General features: G+C 52.4%; 1 protein-coding gene across 1 annotated transcript in view; it reads left to right on the top strand.

Moving 5' to 3' along the window:
- LOC116958263 (retinoic acid receptor RXR-alpha-B-like) overlaps window positions 1-19,227 on the top strand; it is a 46,957-nt gene that overhangs the window by 8,038 nt on the left and 19,692 nt on the right. Inside the window, exon 2 of the mRNA XM_032980795.2 lies at window positions 14,543-14,808. Coding sequence (XP_032836686.1) covers window positions 14,543-14,808 — 266 coding nt within the window. The remainder of the gene's footprint in view (window positions 1-14,542; window positions 14,809-19,227) is intronic.

Raw genomic sequence — 19,227 nt, 5'->3', positions numbered from 1 at the left:
GCTGTGACGCGAGAGAGAGAGTAGTAAGAACGTGGATAAATGTAGGATAGCGCATTCTGACTGGAGGCAGAAATAGGCGAGGTTTTTATACGACACTTCCGTACGCCCCATAATAGTTTTTTTTTTGGGTTAGATCGCGTAAATGCAAATGTGTTGTTGAACCTGCCACCACGCGATGCAGCCAATTAGTGAGGTTTGTCACGTAAACAAAACATGCCAGTTCGTTATGAGTGTAATGACGACTTGACTCTTTCTTGAGATGTTTTTTTTATTGAAGACACGGTCACTTGAACCGGCGGAGACCCTACCGCAACAGCCCCGAGTCTCCCACGCATTTCCCTTATATGGGGTCCGAGGCCCACGCCCCCATTCCCGAACATTCTCGCTGGTTATAGACGCTCGCTTGACCATTCCCGAGCCTTCTCGATCATTCCCGTAGCCACCAGTCCACTCGCACTGCAAGCTGGCTCCCCTGTCATTACCTCCCGTGGCTACCAGTCCATTCGTACTGCAGGCTGACTCCCCTGGCATTACCTCCCGTAGCCATTAGTCCATCCATACTGTAGGCTGACTCCCATGGCATTACCTCCCGTGGCCACCAGTCCACTCGCACTGCAAGCTGGCTCCCCTGTCATTACCCCCCGTGGCCACTAGTCCACTCACCGAAGGTTGACTCGACTGTCATTACCTCCCGTAGCCACAAGTCCATCCATACTGCAGGCTGACTCCCATGGCATTACCTCCCGTGGCCACCAGTCAATTCGTACTGCAAGCTTGCTCCCATGTCATTACCTCCCGTGGCCACTGGTCCACTCACACCGAAGGTTGACTCGACTGTCATTACCTCCCGTAGCCACCAGTCCATCCATACTGCAAGCTGACTCCCGTGGCATTACCTCCCGTGGCCACCAGTTCATTCGTACTGCAAGCTGGCTCCCCTGTCATTACCCCCCGTGGCCACCAGTCCACTCACACCGAAGGTTGACCTGACTGTCGTTACACTATACTCTTTGGTTTTTTCGGTAAAGTCACGTAGGTATAAAATAAGTAATATAAAAAACTACTTTTTAAAAAACACGCTTTAATGAAATGTACCGTGCTAGCACTGGAAGAACTCCACCACGACTCCAGGAAGTGGCCCCGAAGCTTGCCGCAACGCAAGGGGAGCGTGGTGATTTACAGCCAACGTCAGTTTACCGTAGACAATTAGACCCAAGCCGAAACATAACGTGTAAAAATGAATGCTTAAAAAGATGTTTTTTAAAAAAATTTTAATGATAGAATATAGTATTGTCATCAGTGACACGAGTATACCAAGTTTGCAGTCGATGCCACATTGGGAAGTGGGTTACAATTGAGTTACAAGATTTGAGGATACAACAACAACGGACAGGGTGAGTTAAGAGAAAGCGTGTAAAACAAATACATTGCCATTGTTACTGGAGCTTGTTCATCGATGTATGGTTGAACTTCTTTCGCACCGTACGTAGCCGACCGTGCTAAGCGGAGGTGCGGGGGAAGGACCACAAACTAAACAAAAAACAGTTGTAAATAAATGAGTTTTTTTTTTATCGAAAATGAGTTTTCATTCTACACATACCGTAGCCATGACAATCACAACTGCTAAGATTACCATCACCATCGCCACAATCCTTACCGCCATCATCATCGTCCCTAAGGAATCACTGGAATGGACGCCATCTGCTACGACTGCATCAAGTGACGCAGGAGATTCAATTAAGTCTCTTGTTAGGTTCAATTAAAGGACATCATTGCCCCTGCCATAGCAACATGGACATTACATTGACGAGCTATACGCACTGGATTGGACGGTGGTGGGGGGGGGGGAAAGAGTGGTGGTGCTGCGCTTAGCGCGCACCGCGCTACGAACCTGACAGCCCGAGTTAGATTCCCAACAATGGCTAATGTCGGTGGTGTGGGTAATATCTGAACCTTGTCCCCTCGCCAACCTTCACTGGCTAGCGTCGTGAAGCAACACCTGATGACTGACACGGCGTGGGGGAGGCCTTCAATCACTCGGTGGATTGGCAAAGGCCTGGACATTATTTTACATCGCCAAGTTCGCATATCCGACTCATTGTGGACTTGAGGTGTTCCCGAGGGATGCACGTTACGTCCATCCTCGTGAATAGCACATTGCTCGCGGATGATAACGATAGTAGGCCTAAGATCATGAATTTTTCCGTGAGTAAATACGTAAATAAGCGATTAAATACGTGAAAATTATAATAACACGCAAATTAAATGCGTGCCTTTTTGGTTTCTTCCGTTAAAGTCATCGCGTAGGTATAAAAAGTAAAATAAATCACGACGTTTCGGGCGCACCACCAGCGCCCTCCCGTCAGGTGTGCTGCGCCTGAAACGTCGTGATTTTTTTGATTTTTTTTCTCTACCCACGAAAGCTTCGGATCAAAATAAAATTTGGTTTGAATAAACATCGAAAACACCAAACAAAAATCACGAAAGTGTTCAATAATATCCTGTGAACTCATCGCTCAATCTCTTCGCTTCATCTCATCGCTTCATCGCTCCCTCGATGCAGTCGTGCACATTTCCCAGATGCGTTTTCTCGGATGGGCGAAATCACGGCTCCCCCCCCCCCCCAGCCCCCCCCAGCGAGTTCGTGTATCGCGAGGGAATGCCTACGGTCTGACACGTGTGAAGTGAACGTGCAGTTGAGAATGCGATGGTTGTTATTACGCGGCGGGGTGGGTGGGTTGGGCGGGGGATGAGCACTTTGATCGCGCCAGGGCGGATACGTGACGGTCGGATAGCGCGTCACCTTCACCGTGTTTATTCGCGTCCTCGACGATCGCGGGCATTCTGGGCCCCCCTTGCTATTTTATTATTCACGACGCATTATAATGAGTGGGCTGAATGCGCACGTCTCATTTGGGGGGGCGGGGAGGTGGAGGAGTGGAGGGGGGGGGTGGGCCTTCTCTTCGCTCGGTCCGAGAAGGGATGCCGAATTGATATGTTGGCTTGCCAAGGGGTGACGGATTACGAACGTTGTAAAGTCGGGCTACCTCGTACGACTCCCCCCCATCATTCCGCGTCGCGCCGCGGTAAGTTTTCCAATTGCCAGGCAGTGGTGGCTACGCACGTAGCGCTGTCGAGGCAGCGGTGGGGGCGGTGGGGGGGGATTGGTGGATCGCAATTTTCATCGTAACGCGGTAAAGCGCGGTCGTTCCGTCGCTCTTGTGCGTTGGCCGTAGTGGGTGCTTTGGGGAAGAAAAAAAAACAGCGGGCGCACGCACGCACGCACGAGGAGATGGCCGCCCGGCGAGTGGCGCGCACGGCGCTCCGGTGCGTTCCTGAAAAGTGCCGCGTCAAGCGGAAACTGTTTCGCCCGTCAACGGCGCGGTGGCTGTGAAGCAATTCGCCGTCGAGCGCTCAGAAACTGCTCTACAGCGGGGTGCTCGTTACAGCGGGGTGCGTGTTCCATGCTATAACGGAGTGCGTGTTGTTCCACGCTACAGCGGGGTGCGTGTTGTTCCGAGCTACAACGGAGTGCGTGTTGTTCCACGCTACAGCGGGGTGCGTGTTGTTCTACGCTCTAACGGGGTGCGTGTTGTTCCACGCTACAACGGGGTGCGTGTTGTTCCACGCTACAACGGGGTGCGTGTTGTTCCACGCTACAACGGGGTGCGTGTTGTTCCACACTACAACGGGGTGCGTGTTGTTCCACGCTACAACGGGGTGTGTGTTGTCCCACGCTACAGCGGGGTGCGTGTTGTTCCACGCTCTAACGGGTGCGTGTTGTTCCACGCTACAACGGGGTGCGTGTTGTTCCACACTACAACGGGGTGCGTGTTGTTCCACGCTACAACGGGGTGCGTGTTGTTCCGAGCTACAACGGGGTGCGTGTTGTTCCACACTACAACGGGGTGCGTGTTCCACGCTACAACGGGGTGCGTGTTGTTCCGAGCTACAACGGGGTGCGTGTTGTTCCACGCTACAACGGGGTGCGTGTTGTTCCACGCTACAACGGGGTGCGTGTTGTTCCACGCTACAACGGGGTGCGTGTTGTTCCACGCTACAACGGGGTGCGTGTTGTTCCACGCTACAGCGGGGTGCGTGTTGTTCCACGCTCTAACGGGGTGCGTGTTGTTCCACGCTCTAACGGGGTGCGTGTTGTTCCGAGCTACAACGGAGTGCGTGTTGTTCCACGCTACAGCGGGGTGCGTGTTGTTCCACGCTCTAACGGGGTGCGTGTTGTTCCACGCTCTAACGGGGTGCGTGTTGTTCCGAGCTACAACGGAGTGCGTGTTGTTCCACGCTACAGCGGGGTGCGTGTTGTTCCACGCTACAACGGGGTGCGTGTTGTTCCGAGCTACAACGGTGTGCATGTTGTTCCACGCTACAACGGGGTGCGTGTTGTTCCACGCTCTAACGGGGTGCGTGTTGTTCCACGCTCTAACGGGGTGCGTGTTGTTCCACGCTACAGCGGGGTGCGTGTTGTTCCACGCTATAACGGGGTGCGTGTTGTTCCACGCTCTAACGGGGTGCGTGTTGTTCCACGCTACAACGGGGTGCGTGTTGTTCCGAGCTATAACGGGGTGCGTGTTGTTCCACGCTACAACGGGGTGCGTGTTGTTCAGAGCTACAACGGGGTGTGTGTTGTCCCACGCTACAGCGGGGTGCGTGTTGTTCCACGCTACAACGGGGTGCGTGTTGTTCCACGCTACAACGGGGTGCGTGTTGTTCCACGCTACAACGGGGTGCGTGTTGTTCAGAGCTACAACGGGGTGCGTGTTGTTCCACGCTACAACGGGGTGTGTGTTGTCCCACGCTACAGCGGGGTGCGTGTTGTTCCGCGCTCTAACGGGGTGCGTGTTGTTCCACACTACAACGGGGTGCGTGTTGTTCCACGCTACAGCGGGGTGCGTGTTGTTCCACGCTCTAACGGGGTGCGTGTTGTTCCACGCTACAACGGGGTGCGTGTTGTTCCACGCTACAGCGGGGTGCGTGTTGTTCCACGCTCTAACGGGGTGCGTGTTGTTCCACGCTACAACGGGGTGCGTGTTGTTCCACGCTACAACGGGGTGCGTGTTGTTCCACGCTCTAACGGGGTGCGTGTTGTTCCACGCTACAACGGGGTGCGTGTTGTTCCACGCTACAACGGGGTGCGTGTTGTTCCACGCTACAACGGGGTGCGTGTTGTTCCACGCTCTAACGGGGTGCGTGTTGTTCCACGCTCTAACGGGGTGCGTGTTGTTCCACGCTCTAACGGGGTGCGTGTTGTTCCACGCTACAGCGGGGTGCGTGTTGTTCCACGCTACAACGGGGTGCGTGTTGTTCCACGCTCTAACGGGGTGCGTGTTGTTCCACGCTACAACGGGGTGCGTGTTGTTCCGAGCTATAACGGGGTGCGTGTTGTTCCACGCTATAACGGGGTGCGTGTTGTTCCACGCTCTAACGGGGTGCGTGTTGTTCCACGCTCTAACGGGGTGCGTGTTGTTCCACGCTCTAACGGGGTGCGTGTTGTTCCACGCTACAGCGGGGTGCGTGTTGTTCCACGCTATAACGGGGTGCGTGTTGTTCCACGCTCTAACGGGGTGCGTGTTGTTCCACGCTACAACGGGGTGCGTGTTGTTCCGAGCTATAACGGGGTGCGTGTTGTTCCACGCTACAACGGGGTGCGTGTTGTTCAGAGCTACAACGGGGTGTGTGTTGTCCCACGCTACAGCGGGGTGCGTGTTGTTCCACGCTACAACGGGGTGCGTGTTGTTCCACGCTACAACGGGGTGCGTGTTGTTCTGAGCTATAACGGGGTGCGTGTTGTTCCACGCTACAACGGGGTGCGTGTTGTTCAGAGCTACAACGGGGTGCGTGTTGTTCCACGCTACAACGGGGTGTGTGTTGTCCCACGCTACAGCGGGGTGCGTGTTGTTCCGCGCTCTAGCGGGGTGCGTGTTGTTCCACACTACAACGGGGTGCGTGTTGTTCCACGCTACAACGGGGTGCGTGTTGTTCCACGCTCTAACGAGTGCGTGTTGTTCCACGCTCTAACGGGGTGCGTGTTGTTCCACGCTACAACGGGGTGCGTGTTGTTCCACGCTCTAACGGGGTGCGTGTTGTTCCACGCTACAACGGGGTGCGTGTTGTTCCACGCTACAGCGGGGTGCGTGTTGTTCCACGCTACAACGGGGTGCGTGTTGTTCCACGCTACAGCGGGGTGCGTGTTGTTCCACGCTACAACGGGGTGCGTGTTGTTCCACGCTACAACGGGGTGCGTGTTGTTCCACGCTACAACGGGGTGCGTGTTGTTCCACGCTACAGCGGGGTGCGTGTTGTTCCACGCTACAACGGGGTGCGTGTTGTTCCACGCTACAACGGGGTGCGTGTTGTTCCACGCTACAACGGGGTGCGTGTTGTTCCACGCTACAACGGGGTGCGTGTTGTTCCACGCTCTAACGGGGTGCGTGTTGTTCCACGCTCTAACGGGGTGCGTGTTGTTCCACGCTCTAACGGGGTGCGTGTTGTTCCACGCTACAGCGGGGTGCGTGTTGTTCCACGCTCTAACGGGGTGCGTGTTGTTCCACGCTACAGCGGGGTGCGTGTTGTTCCACGCTACAACGGGGTGCGTGTTGTTCCACGCTACAACGGGGTGCGTGTTGTTCCACGCTCTAACGGGGTGCGTGTTGTTCCACGCTCTAACGGGGTGCGTGTTGTTCCACGCTACAGCGGGGTGCGTGTTGTTCCACGCTACAGCGGGGTGCGTGTTGTTCCACGCTACAACGGGGTGCGTGTTGTTCCACGCTACAACGGGGTGCTTGTTGTTCCACGCTCTAACGGGGTGCGTGTTGTTCCACGCTACAACGGGGTGCGTGTTGTTCCACGCTACAACGGGGTGCGTGTTGTTCCACGCTACAGCGGGGTGCGTGTTGTTCCACGCTACAACGGGGTGCGTGTTGTTCCACGCTACAACGGGGTGCGTGTTGTTCCACGCTACAGCGGGGGGCGTGTTGTTCCACGCTCTAACGGGGTGCGTGTTGTTCCGAGCTACAGCCCCCCCCCCCCTGAGCCTCGTGTAACGCAAGATCGCGGACAGGCCGTTACCCCGGCATTGGGGCGAGGCCGACCGATAATAACTTAGCAGGGGGGGGGGGGGAGGATTTGGTGAACGAATTCCGCTGCTGGATGGAGCGCCCGCCCGCCCGCCACGTGCCGTTTCGGTTGTGGTGTTCGTTTGATGGCCGCGCTTTCACCACGCCGCTGGTGGTCAGGTGGGGGTTTTAAAAACGCGTTGGGGGCGGGCGGGCGGGGGGGGGTGGGTGCGCGGTTTTAAGAAGGGGCGGCGCGCGCGGAACAGGTTTCAGAAATAACTCGCCCACCGGCATTAGCCGCGGCGGTAAATCAAACCCGCGCCGCTTGGGTCATATCGGGGCATGCTAACCCGCTTGTGCCGCCACCGGCCCCCCCCCCGCCTGCCAATGTTGATCCCCGCTTCCCACCCCCCCCACCCCCCCCCGCCCCCCCCCCCCCGCTTCCCACCCCCCCCCCCCCCCCCCCCAAATGTTGATCCGAAGTGAAGAAATTTCAATTGTCTTCTTTTGGTTCTTTCGGTAAAGTCACGTAGAATGAGAATAAAATAATAATAATTTATTTTATTCTCATGCCACGTGGCGGTGACTTTACCGAAAGAACCAAAGAAGATGAATCCCTGCAGTCACGAAAGCTTCAAATCGAAATTTCAATTGGGTTATATCACGGGTGAGCAAAGTGCACCCTCCCCGTTTCAAGGAGAGATGATGGCCTGCGGAAAATGGCAGATGAGGTCGCAGAACTAGTTCTGAAGGGGGTTGGGTGTGGGTGGGTGGTCCCACACTTGTCCCACGGTTGTCCGCATTTGGCGGTGATGCAGCACGTGCCCGGCAACCCCCGGCGCCGAGCCACGCGTCGGTTAGAAGCCGAACCTTTTCCTACATTCTCGCCGGCAAATTTTACCCTCGGCGCATTTGATTTGATTTTTTTCCCCCCCTTCCCCTCTCGCGCACGGTCAACGGTGACCCAGGCCGAGCCGTCAATTCTCGCCGCGCCCGAGAACCCGGTTTAACCACAACAAAACCCCCCACCCCGTCCGCGGGGGGAAGTCCATGGGCGGCCGGCCGGCCGGCCGGCCGGCCTGGCCTGGCCTGGCCGTGAGCGGTGGGCTCGGCGCTCGGCGCGCTGCGCCGTGGACCCGGTGCGGGCGTGCCAACGCCACCGCTCGGGAGACGATTGGCCGGGCGCGGTGCTTGGCGCCCGCCACCCCGTCGTGTGGCCCACGGTGTCCCGTCGCTTCGCGGGTGCTGCTTGGCTAACGGCACTTGCCCAATGCAGTATGTTGAGGCTGTACGGGGGGGGATCTTTGTCTTTGTTGATGTGGCCTGTGATGTGGTGGCGGTGGCGGTTGTGCACAGTGTGGTGGTGGTCTCCAGTCCTCAACGCGGTGTCGAGGAATTGGGAGTTAAGTTCACGGGAACGGTCGCAGTGCGTAAATAGTCTCGTCTCTCGTGTGTGTGTGTGTGTACGCTATGTTGAACTTTCATTTCGATTTGAAGCTTTCTTGACTGCAAGGATTCGTCTTCTTTGGTTCTTTCGGTAAAGTCACCACGTAGAATGAGAATAAAATAATAAAATAACACGATAAAATTCTCACGACGTTTCGGCCACAACGCAAACGGCCGTCTTCAGGTGAAAGGTACAGAACTGTCGGGACGACATTGAAGCTCTGTCGTCCCGACAGGTCTGTACCTTTCACCTGAGGACGGCCGCTTGCATTGTGGCCGAAACGTCGTGAGAATTTCATTGTGTTATGTTGAACTTCTTTCGCACCATACGTAGCCAAACGTGCCGATCGTAGGCGCGGGGGAAGGCCCGCTTGACATTGTGCACTGAACGTAGTACAGGTTTCTTTTGGGTTGGATCGCGTAAATCTAAATGCCGTCCCGTTAAACCCGTCAGCACCCAACACAGCCAATTAGTGAGGTTTGTCTCGTGAACAGAAGGTGGCCAATGCGTTACTAGTACAGTACTAGTGTGTACTGTGTAGTGTAGTATACTAGTACAGCACTAGTGTGTAGTGTAGTATACTAGTACAGCACTAGTGTGTAGTGTATAGTGTAGTATACTAGTACAGTACTAGTGTGTACTGTGTAGTGTAGTATACTAGTACAGCACTAGTGTGTAGTGTAGTATACTAGTACAGCACTAGTGTGTAGTGTATAGTGTAGTATACTAGTACAGCACTTGTGTGTAGTGTATAGTGTAGTATACTAGTACAGCACTAGTGTGTAGTGTGTAGTGTAGTATACTAGTACAGCACTAGTGTGTAGTGTAGTATACTAGTACAGCACTAGTGTGTAGTGTATAGTGTAGTATACTAGTACAGCACTAGTGTGTAGTGTATAGTGTAGTATACTAGTACAGCACTAGTGTGTAGTGTATAGTGTAGTATACTAGTACAGCACTAGTGTGTAGTGTATAGTGTAGTGTATTGTGTAGTGTACTAGTACAGCACTAGTGTGTAGTGTATAGTGTAGTGTATTGTGTAGTGTACTAGTACAGCACTAGTGTGTAGTGTATAGTGTAGTATACTAGTACAGCACTAGTGTGTAGTGTATAGTGTAGTATACTAGTACAGCACTAGTGTGTAGTGTAGTATACTAGTACAGCACTAGTGTGTAGTGTATAGTGTAGTATACTAGTACAGCACTAGTGTGTAGTGTATAGTGTAGTATACTAGTACAGCACTAGTGTGTAGTGTATAATGTAGTATACTAGTACAGCACTAGTGTGTAGTGTATAGTGTAGTACAGCACTGTGTGTAGTGTATAGTGTAGTGTAAGGTTTGTCACGTAAACAGAACATGCCAATGCGTTACGAGTACAGCACACCGATGTATTGGAGAGCAAATCCACAACAATTACAATCTTTTGTCAAGATGTGCTGTACTTGGTAACGAATTGGCCACGTTCTGTTTACGTGGCAAACCTCACTAATTGGCTGCGTCGGGTGGTGGCGGGTTTAACGGCACAGCATTTATATATGTACGCGATTTTAAATACGTAAATGTGGTCGCGGAAGGCTACGTGTTAAATCGTACACTGCATAGCCATAAGCGAGCACCTTCACATGGTGCTGTGGGCAACTCCACGCTGGGCCGCCGCCTCGTTTAAATGTTTTTGCACACACCGCACCGGGCACACATATATATTTTTTTCATCAAAGTCCGAGTCGACCCTGGGTGGAGGCCCGGGACCGGTTCAGAGAAGCCGTCACTGGTGGTGTTGGCCGCGGGCGGGAATCGAACTCGGGGCAGTCTGTTGAGGCTACGCGGGGGGGATGGTACACGAGCGAGTGGGTGGCGAGCGCCACGCCCGGCCGCCTTTGTCTCCCCAGTGGCGGGGTTGTTTACACACCGCACCGGATGCTCATTTGAGGCCGAGCCGACCTAGGGGAGGCCCGGGAACGGGGTTCGGTTTAATCGTCCGTGGTGTTGGCCGCGTGCGGGAATCGAATTTCGGATCGCCGGGTTGGTCACGCGGCGCGGCGCTAACCACTGCACCGCCGCCCCCTCCCCCACTGCACGAAGACAAATAAAGGCACGTGATGGCACACACACAACAACACACACAACAACATACACAACACACACACAACACACAACAACACGCACAACAACACACACAACAACACACAACAACACGTACAACAACACGCACAACAACACACACACGCACAACAACAACACACACAACAACACACCCACAACAACACGCACACGCACAACAACAACACACACAACAACACACACAACAACACACACAACAACACACACAACAACACACAACAACACGCACAACAACACACAACAACACGCACAACAACACACAACAACACGCACACGCACAACAACAACACACACAGCAACACACACAACAACACACACAACAACACACAACAACACGCACAACAACACACGCAACAACACGCACACAACACGCACAACACACACAACAACACACCCACAACAACACGCACAACAACAACACACACAACAACACACACAACAACCGCCATTCGCCACTAAGTGGTGGTGACGTCACCACGAGGCTTGTGCCAGACCATGTGCACCACAACAACATGCACAACAACACGCACAACACACGCACAACACACGCACAACAACACGCACAACAACACGCACAACAACACGCACAACAACACACACAACAACACACACAACACGCACAACACACACAACAACACGCCCAACACACAACATACACACACAACAACAACACACGCACAACACACACAACATACACACACAACAACACACGCAAAACACGCACAACACACCCACAACAACACGCACAACACACAACAACACGCACAACACACACAACAGACACAACACACGCACAACACACACAACAACACAACAACATGCACAACACACACACCACACAGACACAACACGCACACAACACACGCACAACAACACACGCACAACACGCACAACACACCCACAACAACACGCACAACACACACAACAGACACAACACACGCACAACACACACAACAACAACACAACAACACGCACAACACACACACCACACAGACACAACACGCACACAACACACGCACAACAACACACGCACAACAACACACGCACAACAAGCACAACAACACACAACACACGCACAACACACACAACACGCACAACAACACACACAACGACAACACACAACGACAACACAACAACACACACAAAACACTCGCACAACACACCAACAACACACGCACAACACACGCACAACACACGCACAACACACGCACAACACGCACAACAACACGCACAACCACACGCACAACCACACGCACAACAACACACACAAGAACACACGCACAACAACACGCAAGAACACACGCACATCAACACACAAGAACACACGCACAACACACAAGAACACACGCACAACAACACACAAGAACACACGCACAACAACACACAAGAACACACGCACAACACACGAACACACGCACAACAACACACAAGAACACACGCACATCAACACACGCACAACACACGCACAACACGCACAACAACACACACAACAACACACGCACAACAACACACACAAGAACACATGCACAACAACACACACAAGAAAACACGCACAACAACACACACAAGAACACACGCACAACAACACACACAAGAACACACGCACAACAACAACACACGCACAACACACGCACAACAACACACACAAGAACACACGCACAACAACACACGCAAGAACACACGCACAACAACAACACACGCACAACAACAACACAACAACAACACACGAACAACACACGCACAACACGCACAACAACACACAAGAACACACGCACAACAACACATGCACAGCACACGCACAACACACACAACAACAACACACACAACAACACACACAACACACGCACAACAACACACACAAGAACACACGCACAACAACACACACAAGAACACACGCACAATAACACACACAAGAAAACACGCACAACAACACACACAAGAACACACGCACAACAACAACACAACAACAACACACGAACAACAACAACACAACAACAACACACGCACAACACACCAACCAACGCACGCACAACACGCACAACAACACACACAAGAACACACGTACAACAACACACACAAGAACACATGCACAACAACACACACAAGAAAACACGCACAACAACACACACAAGAACACACGCACAACAACACACACAAGAACACACGCACAACAACAACACACACAAGAACACACGCACAACAACACACGCAAGAACACACGCACAACAACAACACACGCACAACAACAACACAACAACAACACACGAACAACACACGCACAACACGCACAACAACACACAAGAACACACGCACAACAACACATGCACAGCACACGCACAACACACACAACAACAACACACACAACAACACACACAACACACGCACAACAACACACACAAGAACACACGCACAACAACACACACAAGAACACACGCACAATAACACACACAAGAACACACGCACAACAACAACACAACAACAACACACGAACAACAACAACACAACAACAACACACGCACAACACACCAACCAACGCACGCACAACACGCACAACAACACACACAAGAACACACGTACAACAACAACACGCACAACACGCACAACAACACACAACACACAACACAACACACAACACAACACACGGACATCAACACACGCACAACAACAACACACACACACACCAACAACAACAACACACACAACAACAACACGCGTTTGCTCGTGCACGCGCGTGTGCGCGCCCTGGCACGCGCGTTAGCGGCTGGCGCAGTGGGTCCGTCCGTGTGTGTGAGACCTCGTCGCGTAATTTGTGTCGGCAGGTACGTTAGCGCTTCAAGCTCGGCTCCGGTGCCCTAATCCGATGGGGGGGGGGGGGGGATTTGCACTCAGTTTGTCGCTTGAACCCCTCGGCGTGCGTCGTTGGGTGTTTCCGGCCGGTTTCGTTGTGTTCCTGTCCCCTCCCGCGAGACTTGAGACGCAAGATATGTCCATCGCGAATCCTGGGGTTGTCTCCTCGTCTCCGACGGTGAGTGATGGCCCCGAGCCTAACTCGAGACACCGATCCCGAGACCCGGTCTAAGGATCGGTGTCTCGGGCGCGGTGGCCTGAGACCGGGTCTCAGGCCACCGCGCCTGAGACTGGGTCTTAGGACACCGATCCTGAGACCCGGTCTCAGGATCAGTGTCTCAGGACACCGCGCCTGAGACACTGATCCTGAGACCGGGTCTTAGGATCAGTGTCTCAGGCGCGGTGTCCTGAGACCCGGTCTGAGGACACCGCGCCTGAGACCGGGTCTCAGGATCGGTGTCCTGAGTCACAGGTCTCAGAAGACCGATCCTGAGACCGGATCCTGAGACCCGGTCTCAGGACACCGATCCTGAGACACCGATCCTGAGACCCGGTCTCAGGATCGGTGTCTCAGGACACCGATCCTGAGACCCGGTCTCAGGATCGGTGTCCTGAGACCCGGTCTCAGGACACCGCGCCTGAGACACTGATCCTAAGACCCGGTCTCAGGCGCGGTCTCCTGAGACCCGGTCTCAGGAGACCGATCCCAAGACCCGGTCTCAGGACACCGATCCTGAGACCCGGTCTCAGGACACCGATCCACGGCGAGAAAAATTTGAAAAAAGTGCCGTTTTTTTCCCCTTCCAAATTTTCTTGCCGTGGTTTTCACACCTGATGATGGACGATTGCTTCTCGTGTTGCAGTCGAAACGTCGTGAGAATTTAATCGTTTTATATTTTTTATTCTTTTATTGTTTCCCCTATCTACGTGACCTTACCGAAAGAACCGAGAACACACACACACACACACACGTAAAACTCGCTTGGGTTCGTGCGTCAGTTGTCGGTGACGTTGCCCCGTCCGCTGTCCCTTAAACCCGACCCCCCCCCCCCGCAGAGTCCTCCAATCAAGTGGGTGCACCCATGAGCGCCCAGTCCCCTCACTCCACTATGAGCTCCCCGCCGCCCCTGGCTCACGGAGGGGCAGGGATGGGGGGCTCGAGGGTGATGGGGGGCCTGGGCGGAGGGGGCAGCGGGGCCGGAGGAGGAGGACCCCTGAACGGCCTGGGGTCCCCGTACCCCGTCATCAGCTCCTCGGGGCTGGGATCGCCCATCATCACTACGCAGGGCCTCGGCTACGGCAGCGGCATCGGGAACCCACAGGTGCAGTGTCGGTCGCGTTGGGGGGCGGGGGTTGGGGGGGGGGTGGTGACTGCGGTGGTGGTAGTAGTAGTGGTGGTAAGGGTTGTTTATGGTGGTGGTCATGAATGTGGTTGATGATGGTTGTATTGTGGTGTAGAGGATGGTAGCAGCAGTGGTTGGTGGTAATGATTGTGATGGTGGTAATGATTGTGATGATTGTAATGATGATGATTGTGGTGGTGATTGAGGTGATGGTAGCGTTGTGGTGTTGAGGATGGTAGCAGCAGTGGTTGGTGGTAATGATTGTGATGATGACGATGGTGGTGGTGATGATTGTCGTGATGGTAGAATTGTGGTGTTGAGGATGGTAGCAGTAGTGGTTGGTGGTAATGATTGTGATTATGGTGGTGGTGATGATTGTGATGATGGTGGTGGTGGTGATTGAGGTGATGGTAGCATTGTGGTGTTGAGGATGGTAGTGGTGGTGGTAATGATTGTGATGATGATGGTGGTGGTAATGATTGTAATGATGGTGGTGGTGATTGTGGTGATGGTAGTATTTTGTTGTTGAGGATGGTAGCAGTAGTGGTTGGTGGTAATGATTGTGATGATGACGATGGTGGTGGTAGTGATGATTGGTGATGGTAGTATTGTGGTGTTGAGGATAGTAGTAGTGGTTGGTGGTAATGATTGTGATGATGATGGTGGTCGTAATGATTGTAATGATTCTGATGATGGTGGTGGTGATGATTGTGGTGCTGGTAGTATTGTGGTGTTGAGGATGGTCGAAGCAGTGGTTGGTGGTAATTATTGTGATGATTATAATGATGATGGTGGTGGTGGTGATTGAGGTGATGGTAGCATTGTGGTGTTGAGGATGGTAGTAGTGGTTGGTGGTAATGATTGTGATGATGATGGTGGTGGTGGTGATGATTGTAATGATTCTGATGATGGTGGTGGTGATGATTGTGGTGCTGGTAGTATTGTGGTGTTGAGGATGGTCGAAGCAGTGGTTGGTGGTAATTATTGTGATGATTATAATGATGATGGTGGTGGTGGTGATTGAGGTGATGGTAGCATTGTGGTGTTGAGGATGGTAGCAGCAGTGGTTGGTGGTAATGATTGTGATGATGACGATGGTGGTGGTGATGCTTGTGGTGATGGAAGCATTGTGGTGTTGAGGATAGTAGTAGTAGTGGTTGGTGGTAATTATTGTAATGATCACGATGGTGGTGATGATGGTAGTATTGTGGTGTTGAGGATGGTAGTAGTGGTTGGTGGTAATGATTGTGATGATGACGATGGTGGTGGTGGTGATGATTGTGGTGATGGAAGCATTGTGGTGTTGAGGATGGTAGCAGTAGTGGTTGGTGGTAATGATTGTGATGATGACGATGGTGGTGGTGATGATTGTGGTGATGGAAGCATTGTGGTGTTGAGGATGGTAGTAGCAGTGGTTGGTGGTAATTATTGTTATGATTGTGGTGGTGGTGATAATGACTGGTGGTGGTGATGATTGTGATGGTAGCATTGTGGTGTTGAGGATGGTGGTAGTGGTTGGTGGTAATGATTGTGATGATTGTGATGATGGTGGTGGTGATGATTGTGGTGATGGTAGCATTGTTGTGGTGTAGAGGATGGTGGTTGTGGTTGGTGGTAATGATTGTGATGATGATGGTGGTGGTGATGATTGTGGTGATGGTAGCATTGTGGTGTTGAGGATGGTAGTAGCATTGGTTGTTAGTAATGATTGTGATGATGATGGTGGTGGTAATGATTGTGATGATTGTAATGATGGTGGTGGTGATTGTGGTGATGGTAGTATTGTGGTGTTGAGGATGGTAGTAGTGGTTGGTGGTAATGATTGTGATGATTGTGATTATGGTGGTGGTGATGATTGTGGTGATGGTAGTATTGTGGTGTTGATGGTAGTAGTAGTGGTTGGTGGTAATGATTGTTATCATTGTGATGATGGTGGTGGTGATGATTGTGATGATGGTGGTGGTGATGATTGTGGTGATGGTAGTATTTTGTTGTTGAGGATGGTAGCAGTAGTGGTTGGTGGTAATGATTGTGATGATGACGATGGTGGTGGTAGTGATGATTGGTGATGGTAGTATTGTGGTGTTGAGGATGGTAGTAGTGGTTGGTGGTAATGATTGTGATGATGATGGTGGTGGTGGTGATGATTGTAATGATTCTGATGATGGTGGTGGTGATGATTGTGGTGATGGTAGTATTGTGGTGTTGAGGATGGTCGAAGCAGTGGTTGGTGGTAATGATTGTGATGATTATAATGATGATGATGGTGGTGGTGGTGATTGAGGTGATGGTAGCATTGTGGTGTTGAGGATGGTAGCAGCAGTGGTTGGTGGTAATGATTGTGATGATGACGATGGTGGTGGTGATGATTGTGGTGATGGAAGCATTGTGGTGTTGAGGATCGTAGCAGTAGTGGTTGGTGTTAATGATTGTGATGATGACGATGGTGGTGGTGATGATTGTGGTGATAGTAGAATTGTGGTGTTGAGGATAGTAGTAGTAGTGGTTGGTGGTAATTATTGTAATGATCACGATGGTGGTGATGATGGTAGTATTGTGGTGTTGAGGATGGTATTAGTGGTTGGTGGTAATGATTGTGATGATGACGATGGTGGTGATGATTGTGGTGATGGAAGCATTGTGGGGTTGAGGATGGTAGCAGTAGTGGTTGGTGGTAATGATTGTGATGATGACGATGGTGGTGGTGATGATTGTGGTGATGGAAGCATTGTGGTGTTGAGGATGGTAGTAGCAGTGGTTGGTGGTAATTATTGTTATGATTGTGATGATGGTGGTGGTGGTGGTGATGATGACAATGGTGGTGGTGATGATTGTGATGGTAGCATTGTGGTGTTGAGGATGGTGGTAGTGGTTGGTGGTAATGATTGTGATGATGGTGGTGGTGATGATTGTGGTGATGGTAGCATTGTTGTGGTGTAGAGCATGGTGGTTGTGGTTGGTGGTAATGATTGTGATGATGATGGTGGTGGTGATGATTGTGGTGATGGTAGCATTGTGGTGTTGAGGATGGTAGTAGCAGTGGTTGTTGGTAATGATTGTGATGATGATGATGATGGTGGTGGTAATGATTGTGATGATTGTAATGATGGTGGTGATTGTGGTGATGGTAGTATTGTGGTGTTGAGGATGGTAGTAGTAGTGGTTGGTGGTAATGATAGTGATGATTGTGATTATGGTGGTGGTGATGATTGTGGTGATGGTAGTATTGTGGTGTTGATGGTAGTAGTAGTGGTTGGTGGTAATGATTGTTATCATTGTGATGATGGTGGTGGTGACGATTGTGATGATGGTGGTGACGATTGTGATGATGGTGGTGGTGATGATTGTGGTGATGGTAGTATTGTGGTGTAGAGGATGGTGGTAGTAGTAGTGGTGGTGGTGATGATTGTAATGATGGTGGTGGTGATTGTGGTGATGGTAGCATTGTGGTGTTGAGGATGGTAGCAGTGGTGGTGGCGGTGGTGACCTTACAAAGGTACTTGGTGGTTAGCCCCGCAATATTAACAGGAACTTATCGATCTTTCTACTCCAACGAGCTCCCTGGGATCATCGGATTGCCGCCTTCTCTAAGTACACCGAGGTTCAAGGCTCATTACCTGGGGTGGATTGCGCTTAAGCCTTGGGACACGTTGCCTCTGCCAAGAGGACAATCAAGAGTCGTCAGAGCTATTTGAGTCTCGTCTTGAAATTGGCCTTAACCCCCCCTTCCCCATCATGTCCTCGTCGTACCCTGCAGGTTCCGTTTCTTTGCTGCCTTCCGTACACGGCGGTGCCGCATTGGTGGGGATCTGCGGCTGAAATGCGTCGCTTTACTGACGTGAATAATTAGTGGTGTTCGGGGCTTCTTGGTGGCGGCGGGTGCGGTGGGCACGGTGATTTTTGGTCGTGGTGTTGTGTTGGCGGTAAGGATTTTGTGTTGGCGATGTTCATGGCCCGAGTTAAACATCATCATCATCATCATCATCCTCACCCCCCCCCCCCCCATCAACACCAAAAATAGATCCCCCGTGTAGCCTCGACAGACTGTTTGGGGCAAGCGCTGTTTAGCGAGCAGGCACCTGTGAAGGCCGGCAGGCACGGCACGCGCCGGGGGTGGGTGGCCAGCAACCAACGCCCGGCCGCCTTTGTCTCCCCAGCGGCGATTGTGTACGCAACGCACCAGCTACTCATTTGAGGCTGAGTCGACCTAGGGGAGACCCAGGACCGGTTCAGGTAATCGTCGCCGGTGTTGGCCGTGAGCGGGGAAAATCGAACCCGGGCCGCCGGGTTCGTAGCGCAGCGCGACGCTAACCCGCTACACCGCCCCCCCCCCCCCCGCCCCGCCCCCAAACACCTCCGCCCCCCCCCCTTCCCTTTCCCTGCCCCCCACCCTGTGTT

Source organism: Petromyzon marinus, chromosome 74, assembly GCF_048934315.1.
Source record: "Petromyzon marinus isolate PM22_M1 ecotype Great Lakes invasive population chromosome 74, UKy_Petmar_22M1.pri1.0, whole genome shotgun sequence".
Lineage (NCBI taxonomy): Eukaryota > Metazoa > Chordata > Hyperoartia > Petromyzontiformes > Petromyzontidae > Petromyzon > Petromyzon marinus.
Note: the sequence above shows the minus strand (reverse complement) of the source record. Positions and strands in the feature narration are given on the sequence as shown.